This window comes from Bombus affinis, chromosome 14 (genome assembly GCF_024516045.1).
Source record: "Bombus affinis isolate iyBomAffi1 chromosome 14, iyBomAffi1.2, whole genome shotgun sequence".
In the NCBI taxonomy this organism is placed as follows: Eukaryota; Metazoa; Arthropoda; class Insecta; order Hymenoptera; family Apidae; genus Bombus; species Bombus affinis.
Window position 1 is genome coordinate 3,609,794 of NC_066357.1, and position 21,225 is coordinate 3,631,018.

Consider the following 21,225-nt stretch of genomic DNA (forward strand, 5'->3'; position numbering starts at 1 on the left):
AGAAACGACGAGAATAGTCGATCGGTTAACGAAGCAAAATTGTCTGATCGACGCATGTAATACTACTGTGCAGAGAGAACGACAGGCCAGTCATAAGATCATACAAATGCAAACGTCTTAATGAAGATCAAGCTGTACAGATTCATCTAATTCGACCGAATCTTTAATGACGTTAAATTGTTTAAGAGATATTTCGAGATACTTTTTATACTTAATATAGTATACGCGAATGAAATGATTTGTTGGAGAAATGGAAAGGAACAAAGACGAGTTCGGTCTATTCATGGGCATTTGGTGTTGAAATTTTGTCAATCGGGCCACCCGATTTCGAATCTGTTGTATGACGAAGGCGTGGGCCAGGCAAAGAGAACCCAAGGGAAAGTAGAACAGAGCTCCGACGAGTTCACCGGTGAAAACGAGGAAGTTAGGTGAAAACCGTCTATGCTAAGCTGAAACAACGCAATTATAACGATCGCGCGTCTCACACTAAGAATGGTTGTCGAGGAATTGTAGCTGCGAAAAATAAAAGTTATTTTTCAAGGTACCTCTAAGGAGAATGTTCGTAGCAAGTGTGTTTTATAATTAAAAGTAGGTTGGTCTTTGTACATTCAATTGGAGGAAAAAGTGAAAGTTTGTGTAGAGATTTTGTAATTCTATGGTTGAACTGGAACGTCTTCCATACTGATATAATTTGATCTCTTTCGTCCTTACTTCAAATAATTGTTCGCTATTTTGCAATTTAAGGCATGAAAACTGAGATTTACCTTTTTAGCTCGATACGAGCCTTGCGTTATTCATAACCTTTCATCGTGAATTTAATCCACGACCGTCTTTTGTTATCTAAAATTAGACGCTGGAAGTTATTTAATTAGCTATAAATACACACAAAGAAAGAGGCCGCTCATCTGCATAACAAAGCATCTGTATTTAATCACATTGAAATCTAATCTCCTCGTACATATAACTCATATGCCGCTAACCATTAATTTTGTTAACTTACAATAACGAATGATCGTCAATTTAGAGACAATAGGTCGTCGATTATACCTACACCAACGATACTTTCGTTACATTTGCGTTGAAAAAAGACCAAGAAATAAATTATGTCGCAAAGAACGCTAACTTTAATCTATTTTTAATTTCTTACCGAGAAGGTTTTAAGCGTAGACTGTTTTAGTTATGAAAGTTAAAATGAAATAGAACGAACGGGAAAGCCAATGAGAGAGGTTCCGCGACGTTTTAATAAATTTGCGTGGTTTCTGCGACGATTGGTCATCCGAAGCCCGCCGTTTTATCTGGTTCCGCGCGCGAAGAGAAACGAGGACGATGGAAGATGCGAAACCCGAGATCGTCGACAGAAATCGGAAACCGGACGAGGTCGCTGTCGCCGGAAAAGTCGCAGAAATTCCCGGTCACGTTGTCGGCGTGAAGCGAGAAAAACAGAATACCCGTCTCCATTGTGAATCCGCCTGCAATGTTTTCGAGAAATCGCGCAAACAAGGCAACGAACTGACAGAAACTGGTTGTTCGAACTGTCCTACGGATGTTCGGATGTTTTCATTAATGGCTAATGCCTTCTTACGACCATCTTCCACGTGTTAAATTCGAAACTTTTACTCTTCGTACTGTATTTTCTCAGATTTCCAATAAGCATATTATCTATTAATTTTCTATACAATTTTATATGTAAAATAAACATTGTTGAATGTCTAACAAATGTTCTGTTTCTTCCTATATATTAAGACAACGATTAACAAAAAAGTTAACTAAGAGAGAGAGAGAGAGAGAGAGAGAGAGAGAGAGAGAGAGAGAGAGAGGCAGAAAGATAGGAAAACGAATGCGAGAAAAGAAGACACGGAAACAAATTTCCTGTGCAAAATCAAGCAAATGGAAATCCAGCATCAGCGGGTAGAACGTTTACCGCTTAAAGCTCGTAACGATCGAAAGTTTCTTCGTATACACGGGCGGATAAGCGGATTTCGCGAGCGGATCCGAGTCGAGAGAAGTTGCAGGCTGCTCGCGCGACACGGCCAATTTAATCTCAAACTTTCCGGACGCTATCTTCGTGCGTGCGGATCAGGCAAACTCGTGGATCGAGGAATTAATCCAGAGTTTCCTCGTTAAGTAATTTCACGTTTAAAAACGGCTCCGAAGTTAACGTCGTCACGAGGAAAAGTCACGTTTCGCGACGTGCTTCGATCAACTTGGTGAAACGTAACGAAGGAATATATCGTGGATGAAAATCCGTGAAATTCTTCAACGAAGTCGATAGCTTTTGCTTCGTATCGATGGGATTGTGTTTAATAACACTTAATACTAAACGTATAGGAACCGTTGATCAATTAGGATAAGATAATTAATCTTATCGTAGCCGACAATATGGAAAATATCTAATCGGTTGACTCATACTTTAAATTTTATAACGTTTCCCTATATGGAATACATAAGTGCAACGTCTAGGGACTGTTAGTCGATAATTAAGGCTTCCCATACATTGTATACTTCGTACAGAAAATTCTGCAGATGTAAAAACAGCGAAAAAGAAGAAGACATGTCTCGTCGGTAGTACGTGTCGCCAATAAAAACACGCGAATCGTGTCTTTCTAACGACTCGGTACTTGGAATTTAAAAGCAGAAAGAATTTACTCACCTCATAATAAGGTGTGGTATAAACGACAAGTCACATAGAACAATAGCGAGGGGAATCATGTTTAACGTCCGAATGTTGTCAGCGAATACGCAACGCCGAGCAAATTCCAAATTGGCTGGTGGAAATGATTTAGATTGATGTAAAGACTGTTCCAGAGGAAAGCTGGGCTCCGTGAGCAACGATAATTCGCTTGTTCGTGCGAGGCAGCGCGAGACAGATGCCAGCCGGTCGATTTTCGCAGCACAGTCAGTAGACGAGTGTGGAAGAGGGGCGAAGTCAAGGCTGATGCCTGGCGCAAGCTGACTGTGATAAGACAAAGGCTAACTCTCTTCAAGGGCGCGGCGACGACTCGGTGGTGCGCGCGCGAGCGTTTCGCACGCGCCAGCTTGTCGCTACGCGCCGCGTCGGGACAACGCGCGCAGAAAACAGAGGACGTGAAAGAAGACACACCAACACACGATCGCTGTTCAGCACACCGATCGACACACACGGAAAGTCACGTGTATAGGGCAAACATAACCACGCACGGGCCGCGTCCAAGGAAAAGAAAAGAGAAGAGAAGAGAAGAACCAGTTCGTCCGTGAGACGGAAAGCGGCGTTCTTTTCACGCGTAGGACTCATGTCCGACGATAAAATTCGATAAAACGGCCAACTGTACACCGTTTACGTGCCTCTACATACGTTGACATTGAGACCGTAATGGACACGTGTCGCGCGACAGCGACACCCAGGAAACCAACGCAACGGTTCGCGCACCGCTCTGACGTCGCTTCACGTTCAAATTGCTTGATTCGTTTTGCGCTGTTAGAGTATCCTGTCTCGCGCGTCGATTTTACCTTCTGTTCCGTTGGATACATTGGCAAATGTTTTTGACAGAGTAAGATGGATTGATTCGAATTGACATATTACAACGGTTCTCAACGACAGGTGAGCGAGTCTCGATATTCCCAGTACGTGGGTGTAAATATCGGTCAAATGTCGTGTCGGATAAATTTTATATGTTGGCGAAATTCGTACGAACGGAGAAAAAGGATTGAAACCACAGTTGCAGCATCTAGTTACGATCGTAATTTTAATGCAAATCGATGTTAAGATACGGTGGTAGCTTCCGTATTGCGACGTTTCGAAGCATCGAGTAGCATCGTAAATCAACGCATGTAAATAAAACGAGTCGAGATTGCTTAGATCGCGCAACAATTCTAAGGATGCAAATGATTCTAAAGTGAAAAAAGAAAATAAAAAGTTACATCGAAATGGCTCTCTAACTGGATCGCCTAATTGTAACAAATTAGATTTTACGATAGAATTTCAGGTAAAGATAAATATAATATCTTGGAAGCGTTACCTTTACAACGTCGGATTTTCCCAAAATTAGTCGCAGTATCTCTCAATATCAAAGCTGTTGCGCACTTGATTAGACTCGTATTACGTAAACGAAAGATAAATCATTTCCTCGAAATCATTTTGCCAGGAACGTAGTAACTAGCAGTAAAATCTAAGAGAAGTCCAACGGGCGTCGATGAATCCTAGAAATGCAGATTAAAACGATGCATATTAATGTGACTCACGTCAGCGGAATTATCATTGATGCAAAGGTCAATGTAGCGTTCATCCTTTCTTTTTCTTCTTTCTTTTCAGGTTAATAAAAGTTTAATGAGACAACGTAAACAGTAATAGCTTTGCATTGCGCGAGTTAAATTTAAATCGTGTTTTCATCCCTGTTTTTCTTATTTTTTTCGTTCTTTCTTATTTCCCCTTTTCTGCCATTTCGTGCGTCATCTTCTCAATTATTTAACTGGCATTTAAATTCCACGGATATCGGAGAGTGTCATCGCAACAAATTGTATCCCATCGAACTATTACCGAATAAATTACATTCAGTTACATTTCGATTAAAATACCAAGGTATGCCGAAAGAAATGAATCTATAAGACGTTGATACGAACAAATTTTCCATTGTCTCGATTATGAGAACAACTAGTTTCATAATATTGTTACTAAAGATTTTAATCTATTTACTACTCCGAGAGAACATTATCTATTCCACGCACAGGATTCCCATTACAGATATCCATGGTATTAATAAATCTCCTATTTTGTGAGAATAGTCTCGTTATTCCATAAAAATAGTCGCTCCATAAATTTCCCATTATACGTAAATACCAAATTTCATGAGGAATCTGTGTTACAAAGATTGGCTGCTATCAAAAGTAAAAGAATCTCGTAACACGTAAATTGATCACTTTCCAAACTACCGAATAAACGATTAAGAAATTAAACGGATTTTCTTCCATCTGTATATCGTAGAAATAATCTACTTCGCAATTCTAATCCTCATTCTGTTGGAATAAAACGATGTTCTCACACACGCACGAATATTTTAAGTTGTTCGTCAGTAACACACTCGCTGACTATTAATCGAATATCCGCTGCTTTATTAAACGAATTAAATAGTAGATATTATGGTAAAGATTAAACGAAACACTTCACGATCAGTAAATCATGCCGAAAATAAAAGGTTACTCGAACCAAAGCTTTCATTTCTGCTTTAAGAACTAAATAAAAAGGATTAACGAAGAAAAATGATCGGAAAGCATCAAGATAACACTTTTTTGTGTAGTTAAAATCAAGGTGGCTAACACGTACTGGAACTGAGTTAACAACGACTAATGATCGGTAAGGAGACTTAAATTACCGTCAAACGTACAAGTGCACGGCGCACGTGATATTTCCAAGTCAGCCAGTGCTTCTGTATCTGTTCACCGCAATTAGGTACTCGGGCTGCGTTTCCGTAATGACAGAACTGCCGGGTGGACTTTCAAAGAATTCCAGGATGAGTCGTGCATCGTTCTCTTCGCTATATTCGCTCGCTATTTACGACGTTTCAATGGTACGCCGCGCGAACGTGACTCGATTCACGTCCTATGCCTTCGATTATTCGATTCTATCATTATTTTCTTTTCTTTTCACATGCATATTTCTTTATATCACGATGTACGTGTGAAGAAATTGTTAAACGATGATTACGTTTAACACGTATCGTGTCACGTTTGCTACGACGCGTAGGAATCCAAAGAAAGACGAAACTTTTGTCGAATAAACAAGAATGAACGACAAAATGATAATATTGCTTTTGTAAGTAGATTTAGATACCTCACTTTAAACTGTAAACGTTTAGCTTTTAACCTTCTTGGATACGGTGATTTGATACTTGTCGCGTAATATCATCCGACACTTGAGGATAACACGACGCGAGAGGATTTATCATTTTGATGGAACCGACAGTTATCACAATTCATCGCGAATAACCAAGGATCGCGGAAAGATGTCAAGAATGACCGAGAATAGTTAGGAATTGACGATTTCATTAAAAATCGCCATGAATCGCTACGAACATCCGAAAAAGTCATGAGCAATCGCAATGGTCGTACGGTATATGCAAATGTAAAGGTTAAAGGTTGAAGCACTCGGGAGGTCGAACTTTTGTTAGTGTTAATAACATTTTCATGACGTAAAACGAGTTGACAGGGTAACTCGGATAGATTGCAAACAATTATTCATGATTTCGAGTTTAAAAAACCGAACAACGGGACGTTCAAAATGGATAGAGTTAATTAAATGTACTTTGAAAACGTGACAGAAAACTTAAACTCCGATTCACATTATTCATATCCGTGAACATTGTCACAAACTCAACCACTATTTCCTATTCTTCGACTCTAAATTTTCACTGACCTGAGCTACCATACAGATCATTCCGAAGGCACTTAAAATTCGAGAAACCAGAAACCTCTGTTTCACGATTCTAAATGTTTACTAGTTCTATTGTAGCAAGGATCTACCGGGGGAATCACCACAGACACCCAAAATTTCACTTTAATTTCGCTCTCTATTCACAAACTCCAGACGTTCATTCATTATTCATGACACGCGTCCCTTGAAATTTCCACCGATGCCCGGTAAACCACAGAATTGCTGGTGAGGCGGCTGGAAACACGAGAAGCAAAAAGGAGGTTGTTCTCGCCGAAAACCGCGACGCTCATGGAGGATTCCGTGGACCGGAGGAGCAGTCGAGTGACTTGGTGGCTAATAAGCCGGCCGTAAGGGCCCATCTGGAGGGAATGGACCTCGCAAATTGGCCATGAGGCCCAAGGTCGTCCGGTATATCCCACGTAGCGGGGCCAGTGGCCTCTGTTGGAAACAAGTCGGGGTCCAGGGAGCTTCCCTGCCCTTGGCAGGATATAACACGCCAGAACCAACAGGAGAAAAGAAGCCCTATGGCCCTAGAAGGACGACCAACCAACCAACGGCAGTCCTGGCGAGTTAAGTTCTCCGCTCCCCCAGGTATAAAAGAAATCTCTTCTCTCCGGCTGCCTTTCGAGAAAATGCCTACGAACTTCGACAGGCCACAGGAGCCACACAAAGGGGATCTATTTCACTGCTAGAACGCGTAACACCATCATCCTCAAGGGTATAGAATTTGTCGACCATTTGGACAATGACGACGTGAGACTGTCTATTAGAGGAGTTTACTAAGTCTTTGGTAAATATTTGTCGTTCTTTTCTTTAGGTAATTAGGTAATTATGATGTTACACGAGTACCTCGTAAGCTAAAGTGACGGTACGAATCCATTTTTGCTCTGTTTCTACGTCACGTTACGCAAGTACGCGATTAATATACGATTCTTAAGAAGCAAAAATGATTTACATCCATAAATTCAATCACTACAACAAGCTCACATAAATAATGCTAGATTTCAAGGTAAATATGGAAAATAGTATTCGTGACATAATCAGTTCTTTTTATGGATATATCGAAAATGTCCAAAGGAAAGCACTTAATTAGACTAACAAATTTCTATCTGGTTTCCATTTCCTTAATCGTATTCCTAAAAACAGGAATAGCAGGGTTATGACTGACCGACCCTAATCAAAGGTTAATCGCGTAATTTGCTACGTGATCGATAATACTGGAATCACTGTTTCAAGTTGTGAACCACTGTGCAGGAGCTTTTGTCCGGCTCCCAGGCCGGAGTGCAATTCGGGTTAATTGGAGAACAAGGGCGAAACTTTACGCCGAGCGAGGAAGCTCGACTTAGATGCTTTAGCCCTTGGCTGTAACTTCTCGATCGAGAGTATACTGAAGGGAATCGATTCGAAGGAATTTCGAAATGACTGTACAAACTTTCTTCTTCCGCTTTTTTGATGATAAAATCGATAGTTAGGAAACGATGTACCGATAATAACGCAGACTCGTATTATTATTCATACAGTTAAAAAAAGAAAAAAATAAATATGGAATCTAAGTAGAAATATGTTTCGTCCATCAAATAATTTCTTTCCTGATATTTCTACATATTGCGAATATTCTGTCTATTCTGGCACCCTCAAACTTCCTATAAATTGATATAAATACTATCGACATTTCTCCGTTTTCACGAAACTCATCCACATTCGATCTTCGATCAAGTAAACAGAGCCAGGAATTCCTCGGAGAGAACCGACCATCGTCGACAAACCATTTCAGACGCAGACACACCCACGTGTTGGCCACCCTTAACATTTCGTTCGAGGAAGAAGTGAGAAGTGGTGAGGGTCTATTGACATTGGGTATCGTACTACGTATATGCCGAGCAAAAAGAAAGAAACAGGAGGGAGAGAGTGTACGAAAATACGGTTGCCGTTTACAAAGAAAATCTTTCCACGAAAATGCTATTGTAAGATTTTCGAACGAACCTTTGAATCCTGTATACGCTGGAAAAAGAAGGAAAGAAGCGAAGAAACGACGAAGGTAATAGACTTTTTCTTCTGAAAGAAAATTTGTGAACTTCTATGTTAAAAGTATTCGACGAAAAGTTTCTAATAAAATATTGAAGCTCCTGAAAAAAGTTTTCTTTTATTCATGGTCTTCTTTAATATTTAATGGTATTCTTATTTTATATTTCATAGATGCTGTAAGAGGTATATACGTATCGAGTAGATAAAAATATCGAGGGCAGAAGGTCGGAGAATTGGTAAGATACAATTTTATTACGTATTAAGAAAGCTAGGATTAATCTTTAATTTTTAAATAAATTAATTTGCTACGTAAACTAATTTATAGTTGCTGGAAGATATAATTACCGATTGGTGAATAAATAAATTTGAAGAAGCGGAAATCTTTTTTCTCCGTTTTTCCTGAGTAATACGAATCCATTAATTTTTTAACGTATAACCTCACATCATTCTTCTAACCTTATCAAAGACAATGACCTATAGTTCATATGCTTACTAACGATGTCTTGTTAATCTACTCCATTTTCCTTCTACCATTAACACGACCACCATCACGCAAAACATCTCTACAAAAACGGCTTCAAGACCTTCGGACATTCTTCTACATTCATTCCTTTCTCGCAAGGAAAACAACCACTTGAAACTTCGTATAATACTGCGAATTTCAAACCCGAGAAAATATTCGTACTAACCTTATATCGTAATCCATTTGGTTAAAGCAACACGTCAAGCAACACACGAAACAAATCATTTGGTAGTTCGCTACAAACTGACACGTCGTCTATCGCTTCCTTCAATCGACCCTCTTTACCTGCATTTTACCTCAACGGCAAGGAAAAATGGGAAGGGAAATTGGAAAAATGGCGGGGTGCTCCTGACTATTCGAACTTTCAGGAAGCTTCGCAGAACATTATGAATGAACATAAGACAAAAGATTCTAAAGGAAAAGAGAGGGGTTCATACTTGCACTTTGTGTAAGTGAATCATTCAAAAGATTATACAATGAGTCATTCAAAAAATTATACAATAAATCATTCAAAAAATTATACAACAAATATACATTTATGAATAACCAGAGAAATGAAACTTAGACATTAATAATAACGTTCGCTGTAATTTGGATACTTGTGACACGAAAGACACGCTACAAATCGTCACAAGTGTTAATGAAAAATAACATAATCAGAGTAACACAGAGTGTTATCTGCCTAACGAATTTAGTCCACAACTTGTGTCCAACTTCTACTTGCACAAAAATCCAAAGAAACAGAAGCAAACAAATGAGAAATCTATAGACTGGATCAAACCCGAGAAACTCGAGGAACCTTTTTAAACCTTTTCAAATCATTATTAGTCAAAGTAAGACAGAAATCTAGACAGAGAAACGTAAGATAGAGGAAGATAGAGGAAGAAGAATTCGTGGAAGACGTGAGACTGTTTTTCGAGCTTTTGCATTCCACGAAACAGGCTCGGTAGGCCAACGAAGGGAAAGAGTGAAGAGGGCGAAAAAGCAAAGGGGACGTCGGTTACGGCCCTGTACCCTTGAAGCTGAAGGTTGCCGCTAGCGAGGGACAACCTTCCTTCCTTCCGTTCCCCCTCCACCTTCAGCAAGCGATCCACTGCCTCCACTGCCGCCACCGCCGCCGCCGCCGCCGCCCTGACGCGTCCGCCTTTGTGCACGGCTTTATTTCATCGCGCACCGGACATCGATTGGCCTCGACTCTCTCCGTCGCGATATAATAATAGCGTTGAAAGTGTTTTTCCGACAAGACTATCACGGTACGAGACTAGAAACGAGGGTCCGCTGTGGACTTCCGGGAGAAAGATTCTCTTGGAGTAGATGGGGTGATGCAAGGTGGTATACAGAGCTTCGTTTATGATAGCTGCAGCGGCATGTTTGGAAAGATCGAACAACTTCAACACGTTCGATTGCCACGGTGATTGTCGGTTATTGAATTTTTTAGAATTATTAAAATAAGGCAAATTTCGTAGGCTAATAAATTTTCAAGGATGCAAATGATCCAGGCAATAGAAAAATGTGCGCAAATGCAATGTAATATTTTCCAGAAATTAAATGTTATTGCGCACAGTATATCTCGATCTATTACGGTTCCCGGGGAGAAATATATTGTACTTGCAATTCGTACAGGTATATTGCTATAACGTTATCGCTGTTCGTTAGTTACGCACTTGAATTTTATGCTCAAGAGACTCTTTAAATATTCAAAGTGCTATTATTTCGATGATAATAAAGCGAGATAGAGGCATACAACATTCGAGAACCGTAACAGGGTTAATATTTTGTCGACCGATGAGTTTAGTACGACGTAAGTTATAAACTAATATTGGTTTCGTATGGACTCGATTATCAGTCGTTTTAGTAATCTAGAAGCGAAATATCTTTTCATTGTAGATATCCTCAATACAATTTTCATTTTAACACATATCATCACGTCTTATTTCTATAAAACGAGTTTATAGTAGAAACTGTTTCTGTTGAATTTTTAAGAAAAGTGTGTTCATTTTAATAAATGTCTTCAAACGTGCACATTTTCCAAGATATTTCTGAACGGTACATAGAAACCTTGTCAGATTTTACGAGGGTTAACTGAAAGCGATGGTTTCGTTCTTTTTACCTGGACATTACAGTTATAGAACTATAAACATTACAGATATAGAAAATCTACGCACTAATGAAAATTGAAGGAAACTGATACTCAAAAACACCAATAGTGAACTAATAGCTTTACTCAAGTTGTTTCAATGCGGTTGTAAAAAAAGCAACGGGAGTTTGATACATTTTAAAAATAAATTTAATTGCATTCATATTGTATATTCCAATTATAATACAAGAGTCTGATATATTTATTTATAAAACAGATCAGAATTAACAAGCGAAAAATGCCAGCAACTCCGAATTACGTAAACGATATCGAACGGAAAAATAAATAAAGATTAATTACTGACTTGGGTAAATGTACGTTAATACACGAAGCTAAGAAACAGTGAAGATTGATGAGGATTGGATAGAAGAAAAATGTTTCGGAAAAAGTGGGTGAATTAGAAACGCTGAGATATTCCTGGTAGATTTTCGAAGGTTGAGGTACGAGCGGCTGTCTGTGGGCTTTGAAAAATAGTGCTATCAGAGAGGCTAAGTGAGTGGAATTACCAGGGATAATGATAAATGGTTTCGAAGTTGCGATGGAGTTGTCGATAAAAATGTATTACCAACGAACGTTTCAATGACTGTTAACGTGTCCTATTTGTATTACCGTGTTCGATTATTTAATAGAATTTGCAAATGGTAATTTTACTTCTGGGAGTAAAAGGAAATTCCCAAAGTACCGAAGTACAGAAAATTCTATAACGAGATTGCTTAATCAACTGGCAGATCTTTTATTTATAAATTTATCGAACAACACATGCGTAAAGGATGGACATTTAAAAATAAGGAAATCGATTCTTCAAGAAATCAAATCTTACAAAGTTATAAACATCGCATTAATATCGGGATATCGTATTAATCAAATTAAAAAAAAAGAAAAGAAACAAATAACAGGGATGAACGTTTTTTAGAAAAACGTTTAAAAGCATTCCTTATTAAAAAAAAAAAAAAAAAAAATAGTAATTTTCTACATTTTATTACTTGTTATGGAATTCTTCTACTTCAGTAACGAGATCAATGCCAATAAAAATAATAAAAGATTAAAAGAAGCACGAAGAGTGTGTACATAAACAAGAATAGCAAGAGAACGACAAAAAGTACTTTATTTCCAATTCAATTCAATTCAATTCCATTCCTTTCGTCATTGAATTAATGTCAATCGTTCCTTCCTACACCAATGACAATTATTCCGTCCTCCACGTACGAGCACGTAAAATTAGAGAGCGCTAACCAAGTTTACTCAACCGTTCCACGCAGCGAGCCTCGCTGAAATGTATACAAATTGTTATACGGGAAGGCAAAGGACAGTAAGAATGCTTCGGAGCACCAATGTCCACGATACGATGATCGATCGAAGGTTCTTTCGCTTTGTGTTCGTATACACATTGGGAGAAAGGAGAATTACCGACGACGTGTAACGTTGTACTCAAGGACTTGGTTTTTCCATAGGAAAGCAAACATATCTAGAAAAATTGACGCTAAATTAAGGAATTAATAGTAAAGGGATAACATTATTAAACGATTCAATAAAATATCTAAATGAGTGAATAATAAAAAAAAAAACGAATTTCGATAATTATCACATAAAAATCAGTAAAAAATATTACCACGACATTAAAAGCACGAGTAAATATTTTGAAACACTCGGTGTCGGCCTTTTATGATTTTCAAACACGTTCAAATTACCAAGACTACGGTGGGCAATCGTTTAAAAATAATCGCCGGGCAATTACGTACTTCGAGCAGACTTGTTAGTCGAATTATTATAATTTGTCACCGTCACGATATCTTTCGACCAGTACGCACGACCGATTCAGAAAACAAAGTATGATTTTTCATGAAACGATAACATCGCAAATGTAATTTTCGCACTTTCCAAACGATATATGTAAAAGTTATTAGAAATTCTCATTGCAAATGCTACGACAATTATATATTTCTTTTTCCCAGCTTCCTGTGTTCCTGGTGTCAGAAATGTCAAGCCCCCGGATCAGAAATATTGACGATGATAAGCACGTTTGTTGCGCAACACGTTACAGCACTTTTTTCAGAGATAACATAACACGAATTTAGGTTTGAAAGTAAATTGCGCAATTTTTGGTATACCGATCTTCCGCGTTTTCCTAATACAAATACGCGTCAGTATTTTACTTATCTACTTATCGAAGCTTGATTACAAACAATGTCGGACAAAGGAGAAATATCATTAAATAGACGCTTGCTGATAGAAAGTTAGAAAAATGGATAAAAATATAGGGAGGATGAGATAAACGTGAGTAACAATATTGTTCACATATTGCCCTTTTACCATATTTTTCGCAGTACTCTGAAAATGAAACGATTATTTCAAATCTGCTCGCATTAAACTAACACGAAACAAAGATAAGATGTGTAAGACAGCGATATTTTCGTATGATTAATCGATGGAGATTAGCACGACGATGAAATTTCTAAAGTTTCCACGGGGAGATCTTAAATTTACGCGGCGTCGACGGTGTTAAGAAGGTGACGAGGACGCGGAAGATCGATACGATTTCAAAGAAACAACGTTCTATTTCGGGGTAATTCATTGCCTTGGAGCTAGGATATTTCCAGACTTTCCTCGGAGAAAAACGGAAGAGCGACTAGAATCAACAATCAAGAAAAGATCGCAGACAATATATTTAATAATTCAAAATCATTGACGAACTTCACAAACATTCTTCTCTGTAATTGTATAAATACAATTGATACTTATTTATATTATATTAGTACAATTTATTTTGGTTATCATCTGTTTGAATTGAAAGAGAAAAAGGGACTGTAAGAAATGATACATAAGATTAATGTTTATCTAATTTGCAGACCTTCATGAATATGTATAATATACTGTGTTTCAACCGTTCCTTGTGTATCTCTTTTAATTATAATATTTAATGCATTTTAGTATATACTTTACAATTGAATATTCGTTTGTATTATAAAATACCTATGGAAAATGCACGATGAACGATTTGTACTTGGGAAATATAACCTTCGTATGATTTTCCAATGATGTTTCAATTTAGTATCAACCGCAGATACGATGGTCGATAAACAAAAAAAAAGAAGTGCATATTACAGTTACGAAATGTCGCCTCTTAGTCACAGTGTAAATTATTCATAAAATGATGTGTGGCAGATAGGATTTATGTTCCAAACATAATGAGTTACTAGATAATTTCATTTTGTATTCTTCGGATTCTATAAGAAAATACCTGTTCGCCAAGAACTTTTGCACTTTAATAAGACTCATCTTCTATTACTTCGTATTATACGAATCGATCAAAGTGTTCAGATACATACTTATGAGTGTATATGTATGCAAGCGTATACAAGGGCAGGAATATTTTAGATGTCGTCAGACAACGATAATGAAACAGCTGTGTGTACACGAAGGGGACAAAGAGCATTCAAAGCGATTTCTGCCTTTTTCAGTGTGCCACTGACGAGAAAATATTATGACGCAAACGCGATAACACCGTAACGCAAGGTCGAAGAGCTTTTCCGATTCATCTAACGTGACAATCAGCGAGCACGTTATGCTAAAAACTTTTACGCTACCGAACACATCGTCAATGTCCTCGAATTTATCGCCGAACCTGTATCGCTTCACCGTGTTTCCAACAGATGGAAATTAACGTCCAATGACTCGCTAAAGTGTCTGAAATGTTGATACGAAAACCTTTTATGAACGAATTATGCGCGTTGCAACGAAACACTTTGACATTGTATTAGCATTGCGATAACATTGTAAAACAAATTCGAAAATATATGCGGAAGCCGCGAGGTTACTCCAGCCAAATTGATTAATTTTCTTTAAGTTTCTCGAAAACAAAACGATTAATTCTAATCAGTTTGGTTTTTCTATGACTTAGATGATGCCCGTTACACGCGAGTTTAAAGTTCGATGCTGATCGATTTCTTGCGCTAATTCCTTTTATTGTGAAATGGTAGATCGAGTAAAGCAGCGAATCGCGAAAATTATACCAAATGCCACCGCGGAAATTTTACCAAAAGTCAAATAAATCATCAAATATTACAGTAGTAGTTGAAATTAATTATTCCCTTTCAAGGAGATAAATTGCGGTAAAATCAGAGGATTAATTGTAGGTAATCTATAGCCAATACGTTTCCCGTGATTCGATAGATGTTTCTCATGGGATTAACGCAATATCGTAGAAAGAGAATTGCATCGACCGACATCTGTCCTAGGTGAGGAACTGCCACTACCCAGGAGTCGATCAATTCTCATCGTAAAGCGTTTAACGTAATTTCACCAGACACTGATTGATCGTGGAACGACAGTCGATTCGCTTTGAGTTATGTTAATGATTTGAAATTACCTTTCGCGCAGCTAGTGTCCTCGGGAGAAACGCTTCTCTTGCCAATTAGACGATTTTACGCGATTGGTTAATCGCTTGGGCCCTATTACATATATCTACGCAGAAAGGAGTCAGATTATTCGTAGACGAAATTAAGTCAGATTAAATACTGCATATTTCACATAGTGTAAATTAATACGTTGTATTTAAAAAAAAAAATCAAGATTTATTCGTGGTTCACGTAATATAAATCGTAACCGTTTTGATAAGAAAGACCAACGGAGTGATTTTATATTCGAAATTCTGTTCAAATGTGAAACTTTCACGTGTGAACTCGAGCCAGATAATTTCGGAGAAGTTATGATAGCGTGAACTTTCTATGTACTTTTAGTGGCTTTATTGCGAACTACCTTGGTTTCGATTTTGTCAGAGAAAGGGTCGAGATAAATCAATGCTTAAAAAAGAATGAAAATACGGTCAAAAAAAAAGAAAAAAGTAAGAAAGAAAACAGTATCAGTCTAAAATATGAAAAGTCACTCAAACAACATATATCTTCATCGATTCGCGCTTAAACAAAAAAGAAGAACATGAAAACAGGTGATATATTTTCAAGCATTTATCGACCGTTAAGGAACAGTAAGATCGCGAATTTTTTAAGAATTTGTCGGGACGAAGGAAGAAAGAAGCTGAAAAATACACGAAGTTTCTAAATGTTTATCGATACACCAGGGAAAAAGGAGTATTCCGAAAATAGTAGCGTAGAATTCCTTAACAGCGTATCGTCATTTAAATCCCAAAGAAAAACCATCTGAATAATTAAACATTCTACATCTTTACATTCATGATACATTTATTATCGATAGACTACTTTACACAAAAACTATAAACTGCCCGTCGTCGAATACAAATTCCAACGAATATAGGAAGTTAATTCCAACAACTTCATCCACCACTATCCAACGTGGTAAACAATATTATAATGACAACTTAAGCAAATGTATATTTAAATGCATTGATGCATGTGCAATCACGTGTACGCTTGTAACCCGCTAATAAGTTAAAACGCAACATGTACTTTTAATCCATCAAACACTGAGCAGGTCTAACCATAAAAAAGTGACTGGTTGGAAATGTAAGTTCGCGCTAAAGTTTAGTTATACAATGTCAAGGTTAGCAGCAGGTGAAGTTCCACACGATCATCGTAGCCGCATTCATTAAATTGTAATTATAAAGTCGAAGATCTGCTTATAGCCTCGTGATTCATCACTTTGGTCGATAGCGTTCTGCCGGGCAGGAAGTGTAATGAGTAATAGTCTTCATCAAGAGGAGGTCTGTCGGTGAAACTACTAGTGGTACGCCCATTTGTCGGCTCGTACGATACCCTACCATTGTTTAATTCGCTACATTCAATTACTAAATGTTTCATTTGCTCCCGACACTATTCTCCCCCACCTTTGTTAAACCGAATCGAACGAAATATTACAATAGAGGCCTTCAACGTTGCGTCCGCGAGATAAACCAACGTTCGATAAAGCAGCCACAAAGAAATACATTCTAACCGCTGATGGTTTAGAGCACAAGGCGATGTTGTTGTGTTGGCGATGGCATACGAGCACGACCACGGGTTTGGTAGAAAGCTTCATTGCCAGTTCTGTCACGATTCGATCGTACGCGAGCATAAGTATGTGCTACGAAGGCTGTTTACTACCACGCTGCGTATTCTATCGCGCTGATAAAAAGTTTGAACAGAGAAAGTAATATGCAGTGGCGGACAAAAGAAAGTTTATAAAATAAAAGATATAAAAAGCTGGAATAATTTTAATAACGGATTTATATTTAATAAGATAATAATAAGAGCGATCGCTATGTAAACATAATGTACAGTGCCGTGAATAATTATAAACTCGACCCCTGTTTCAGATTTTCCATAATATTAAAACAAAAATTCAAGATAAGATCGTTTATAATTATAATTTTATATTGTAATATAAAACAAAACTGACGATACAACAAATAAAACTTTCCTTTTCCCGATGCGTGGAAAAGTTGAAATTTCCTCTTAATACTGTGTTTCTACTTGTAAAAAGATATAAACTCAATGTTAATTTTGTTACGTTCTTATTCGATATTCAGTGGATCTGTTAAGTATATCTATCCACTAACTTGTTTGAAGTTTCATTCTGAATATCCGCCCGCAGATTTTATTATCTTTTTAAGACCAAAATTCACAGTGTATCAATCTTGAACTTTCTTTTATTCGCCGATATACATATTCGTGATTATGATCCATGTTACAAAATAATCTACAAAAATTCATGACTTTCTTCTGAAAGCATTTTTACAACCTTGTAGAGGTAATATTCGTTACAAATGTACCAATATACTTTTAAAATGAAGTCTTCAGTCGATACAACAAACATAGATTATCTTAACCTATACGCTTGTTTGTACGTAACTATATATTTATATGTATACGTTAGGCAGCGTGTGTAGTGGCACCGATTGTCGATCGAAGAATTTTCTGAACACAAAGAAAGAGAAAGAGAGAAAGAAAATAACTGACCGGAAGATATGATTGTTTATGTTTCTATGTTTGAATTAAATCGACTCATATTCACGGTCAAACGTTTCAGTATAAAGGCAGATTGTCGAACCGTGACGAAGCCCGCATCGTACTCGGAAGGTCGACTTAACGTAAAAAGGTGTACTAACCTTGACGTCTTTGCTTCGCCATGCAACCGACTTGACCAAGAACTTTCAAACTAATAACGACTCCCGGTATCGTGTACGCATCACGTCGAGAAAGAACACATACGACAGCTATGTAAATATACCCGTGAGCGTATATAAATCTGTTAAATCTGTTGACTATAGTTATATGGTAGGAATAGGTCGTTGACCAGCGCGCACTCTATGTAGCAGATACCGGCATCTGCAGCAGAATACTTCAAAACAAAGGGACACCGGTATACATTCGCGAAAAACGCATTTCTCGTGTAAATGTGTAAACGAGTTCTATCGTACTATTGTAAAAATAGAATGCAATTTCCTACAGATGTACAATAATTAGCGTTTAATTTAACGATTATTATTTAATTACCGATTAAATCCTTAAAAATTATCTGAAAAAAGATTATCTTATTAGGTTAGCGCATATGAAATGTCTTCCCAAAGTGTGAATTTGACGTGTCACCTGCTAAATTTCGTTTGAACGTTAATTGTCAATCACATTAAAAAAAGAAAAAAGAAATTTAGTATAAATTTTGTATATACGATGTCAAGAAGACTTCTAATAAAGATATTAAAATCTTATTATGGTTTGTTATGAACGTCAAGAGGATTCGTGGATTTTCTGATATTTTGCATTTGGAGGTTAGAAGTGTCATCTGTTCTACATAGACAATTTGTCAATACATAGATTAGTTCGCTAAGAAGAAAGACGAATCATGTGACAGTTAACGTTTTATCGAGAAGATCGACATTTCATTGCTACCGATCTACTATTTCAATCGTTGGGAAAAATTTAGTAACGTCAGTGGTCTGTGATCACCAAAGCCATGGCGAGAAAAGACAAATGCCGGTCACCGGTGACCACCACAACGTGTTTGACCTATCACGATGATACGATTACGCATAATATTATCGAGATAAGCCATGAATAACCCGAAATAACGAGGACCGATAACGCTTGACTACGTCGAACCATGGTATCGGATCAATAAAAACACTTAATAACATTGAACGAGGTACGAGAAAGAGGAAAAACAAATACATCCGAGCAAAGACCCACCCTAAACGCGATGACGACGAGGTTCGGAGTGTTGAGAGTGGAAAGTACGTACCGCGCCAGCGCCATCCTGACATGAGATAATCCAGGTCCCGTAGGTGTCGAGAGCAAGGTATCCAGATCTGGAAAGAATGGTTTATCGCCGACACTAAATCCCACTGGACACATGCGCGTAAATTCCTCGTCCTCGAACACACGAGCTCGTCATAACTTCTGGCCCTGGGCTTCAAGGAGCCTCTCCCCGTAATTTCGTTCACTTCGATTTTCTCGAGTAAACTCGTGGCGTCCTCGCGCCTACAAAACGCAGTCAGGGATTCCCTTCTTATCCCTGTCTCTAGTGTACCACTGTCACTACCGCATTTTCACTGCCATGTCTGTGGCGGCTCCGTAAAAAAAAGGCCTTCGCGACAGTCATTCACGGCGGTTAACGAGCAGCGACAACTAAACTGTCGGTGAATCGAGTGTGTACGACGGAGAAAGACAGAGAAGTTGTAGGAGGAGTACACGGCGGGAGCCAAAGAAACGATCGAACGAGAGACGAGACGACTGATTCGAATATTCGACCTCGGTTTTGTCAGCCGAACCGAATTAATTTCGTGTACGCGTGATTACAGGAGCGACTAGAACGCCGAGAGCGGATACGCCTGCTCGGAACACAGTTCGCCAGTCACTATTCCAACTCCGATCACGGCGCTGGCTCGACTGAGCTTAGCTACTGAGCGTCCGCGAGTCCCCACCCCTATGGCTGCGGCCTCGTACGCTTTCGTTACGTCTCGGCCGCGTTCGACTGAGCTTCGGTGATGCTCGTGTCTTTTCGCGACCTCGTGTCGCGCTAGAACGATGGTTCACCGCCGGGTACCCCAAGGCTCCCTCCTACAGGAAGCTCCTCTTCGCCAATGCAAGTTTTCTGGCATGCTGCTACGAAATTATATGAACTATGTTCTCATACGTAACGTATTCTCGAAAGGTTTCCTCAGCTAGTTCACACACTCTTCTCCCGACCGTCTTCTTCCGAGTCACGTTCTTTATTCAGCCACGCAAAAATAATACCGATGATGCTTCCGATATTTCCATTCTCTGGTAATGCATGTGTATGTATATACACTAGGAGGAAACGATATAGCGCGGTCATAAATTACAGTAATAGCATTAAGAAGCTACGCTCATTGATGTAACCGCATTCAGGAACGTACGCGTTTTGTAGGAACACTTGCACACTTTCATAGGTGGAGGCAATTATTTCTCCCTCCAATTAAAGTCACGTGTATGGCCATTGTGTAAAATATATTTCCGTTTCTGGAACGTACTGCTATGTATAGATTATACCGTAAAAAGCCGTAAAAAAGCAAATTTAATAAAACGTATCCAATGTGGGCGTTGAGAATCGTTCCACCCACTACACTCTATTCGTAAATCGTTGTACAGGCAAATAAATTGGTTTTACAAAAAATAAACACGTGTTCTGTTTAATACGCTTTGTGCGAAAACTATTGTATTTTTACGATCGGAAAGAAGAATCGGTGATTATGGATGTTTGTAGATATAACCACAGATTTGTTTCATATTCCAAATATTATGACGAGCACACTCTATGTATCGCAGCGCGTTTAAATTTCTCGTGAATGTTTAAACTTCCTCTTTTATAACATTGTGTCCATTAAGCGGAGAATATTATAATTTATCTAGTTTTTACGCATTTTCGGTAGAACTACGAGATGGCAGAATAATAGAACGGAATTATTCATGCCGCTCTCGATTCCACGTATACCGGGAGCATTCAAATCAGTAATGAAACCCGCGGTATCGTTTACGAATTCACCGGTACACACAATATATCGGCGGAACGTGTGAAAGGTTTTTTCGAGCGTGCCGAGTGTATTGGTGCTTTCATGTCACCGGAAATGGAGAACAAGCCTCTGTTCGTCGAATTACACGAAAAAGAGGTCACGAAAATGTTTTATGGGTGTTTAAGGTGGTTGTGGTTGGTGTCAATGGGACCGTGACG

General features: G+C 38.4%; 2 protein-coding genes across 6 annotated transcripts in view; both read right to left on the bottom strand.

Moving 5' to 3' along the window:
* Positions 1 to 19,941, bottom strand: part of LOC126924401 (speckle-type POZ protein) — a 44,090-nt gene extending 24,149 nt beyond the window's left edge. The window contains exon 1 of the mRNA XM_050738838.1: positions 19,276 to 19,941. Coding sequence (XP_050594795.1) covers positions 19,276 to 19,388 — 113 coding nt within the window. The 5' untranslated portion in view covers positions 19,389 to 19,941. The remainder of the gene's footprint in view (positions 1 to 19,275) is intronic.
* LOC126924398 (origin recognition complex subunit 2) overlaps positions 1 to 21,225 on the bottom strand; it is a 112,879-nt gene that overhangs the window by 5,043 nt on the left and 86,611 nt on the right. For 3 of the 5 annotated variants that reach the window (XR_007713503.1, XR_007713499.1, XR_007713504.1), the window contains one exon: positions 3,996 to 4,176. The exons of 1 other annotated variant lie outside the window; for it this stretch is intronic. The gene's annotated coding sequence lies outside the window, so the exon portion shown is untranslated. Of the gene's footprint in view, positions 1 to 3,995; positions 4,177 to 15,454; positions 15,550 to 21,225 lie in introns of those variants that run through there. One more of the 5 variants, XR_007713501.1, reaches the window with a different exon arrangement.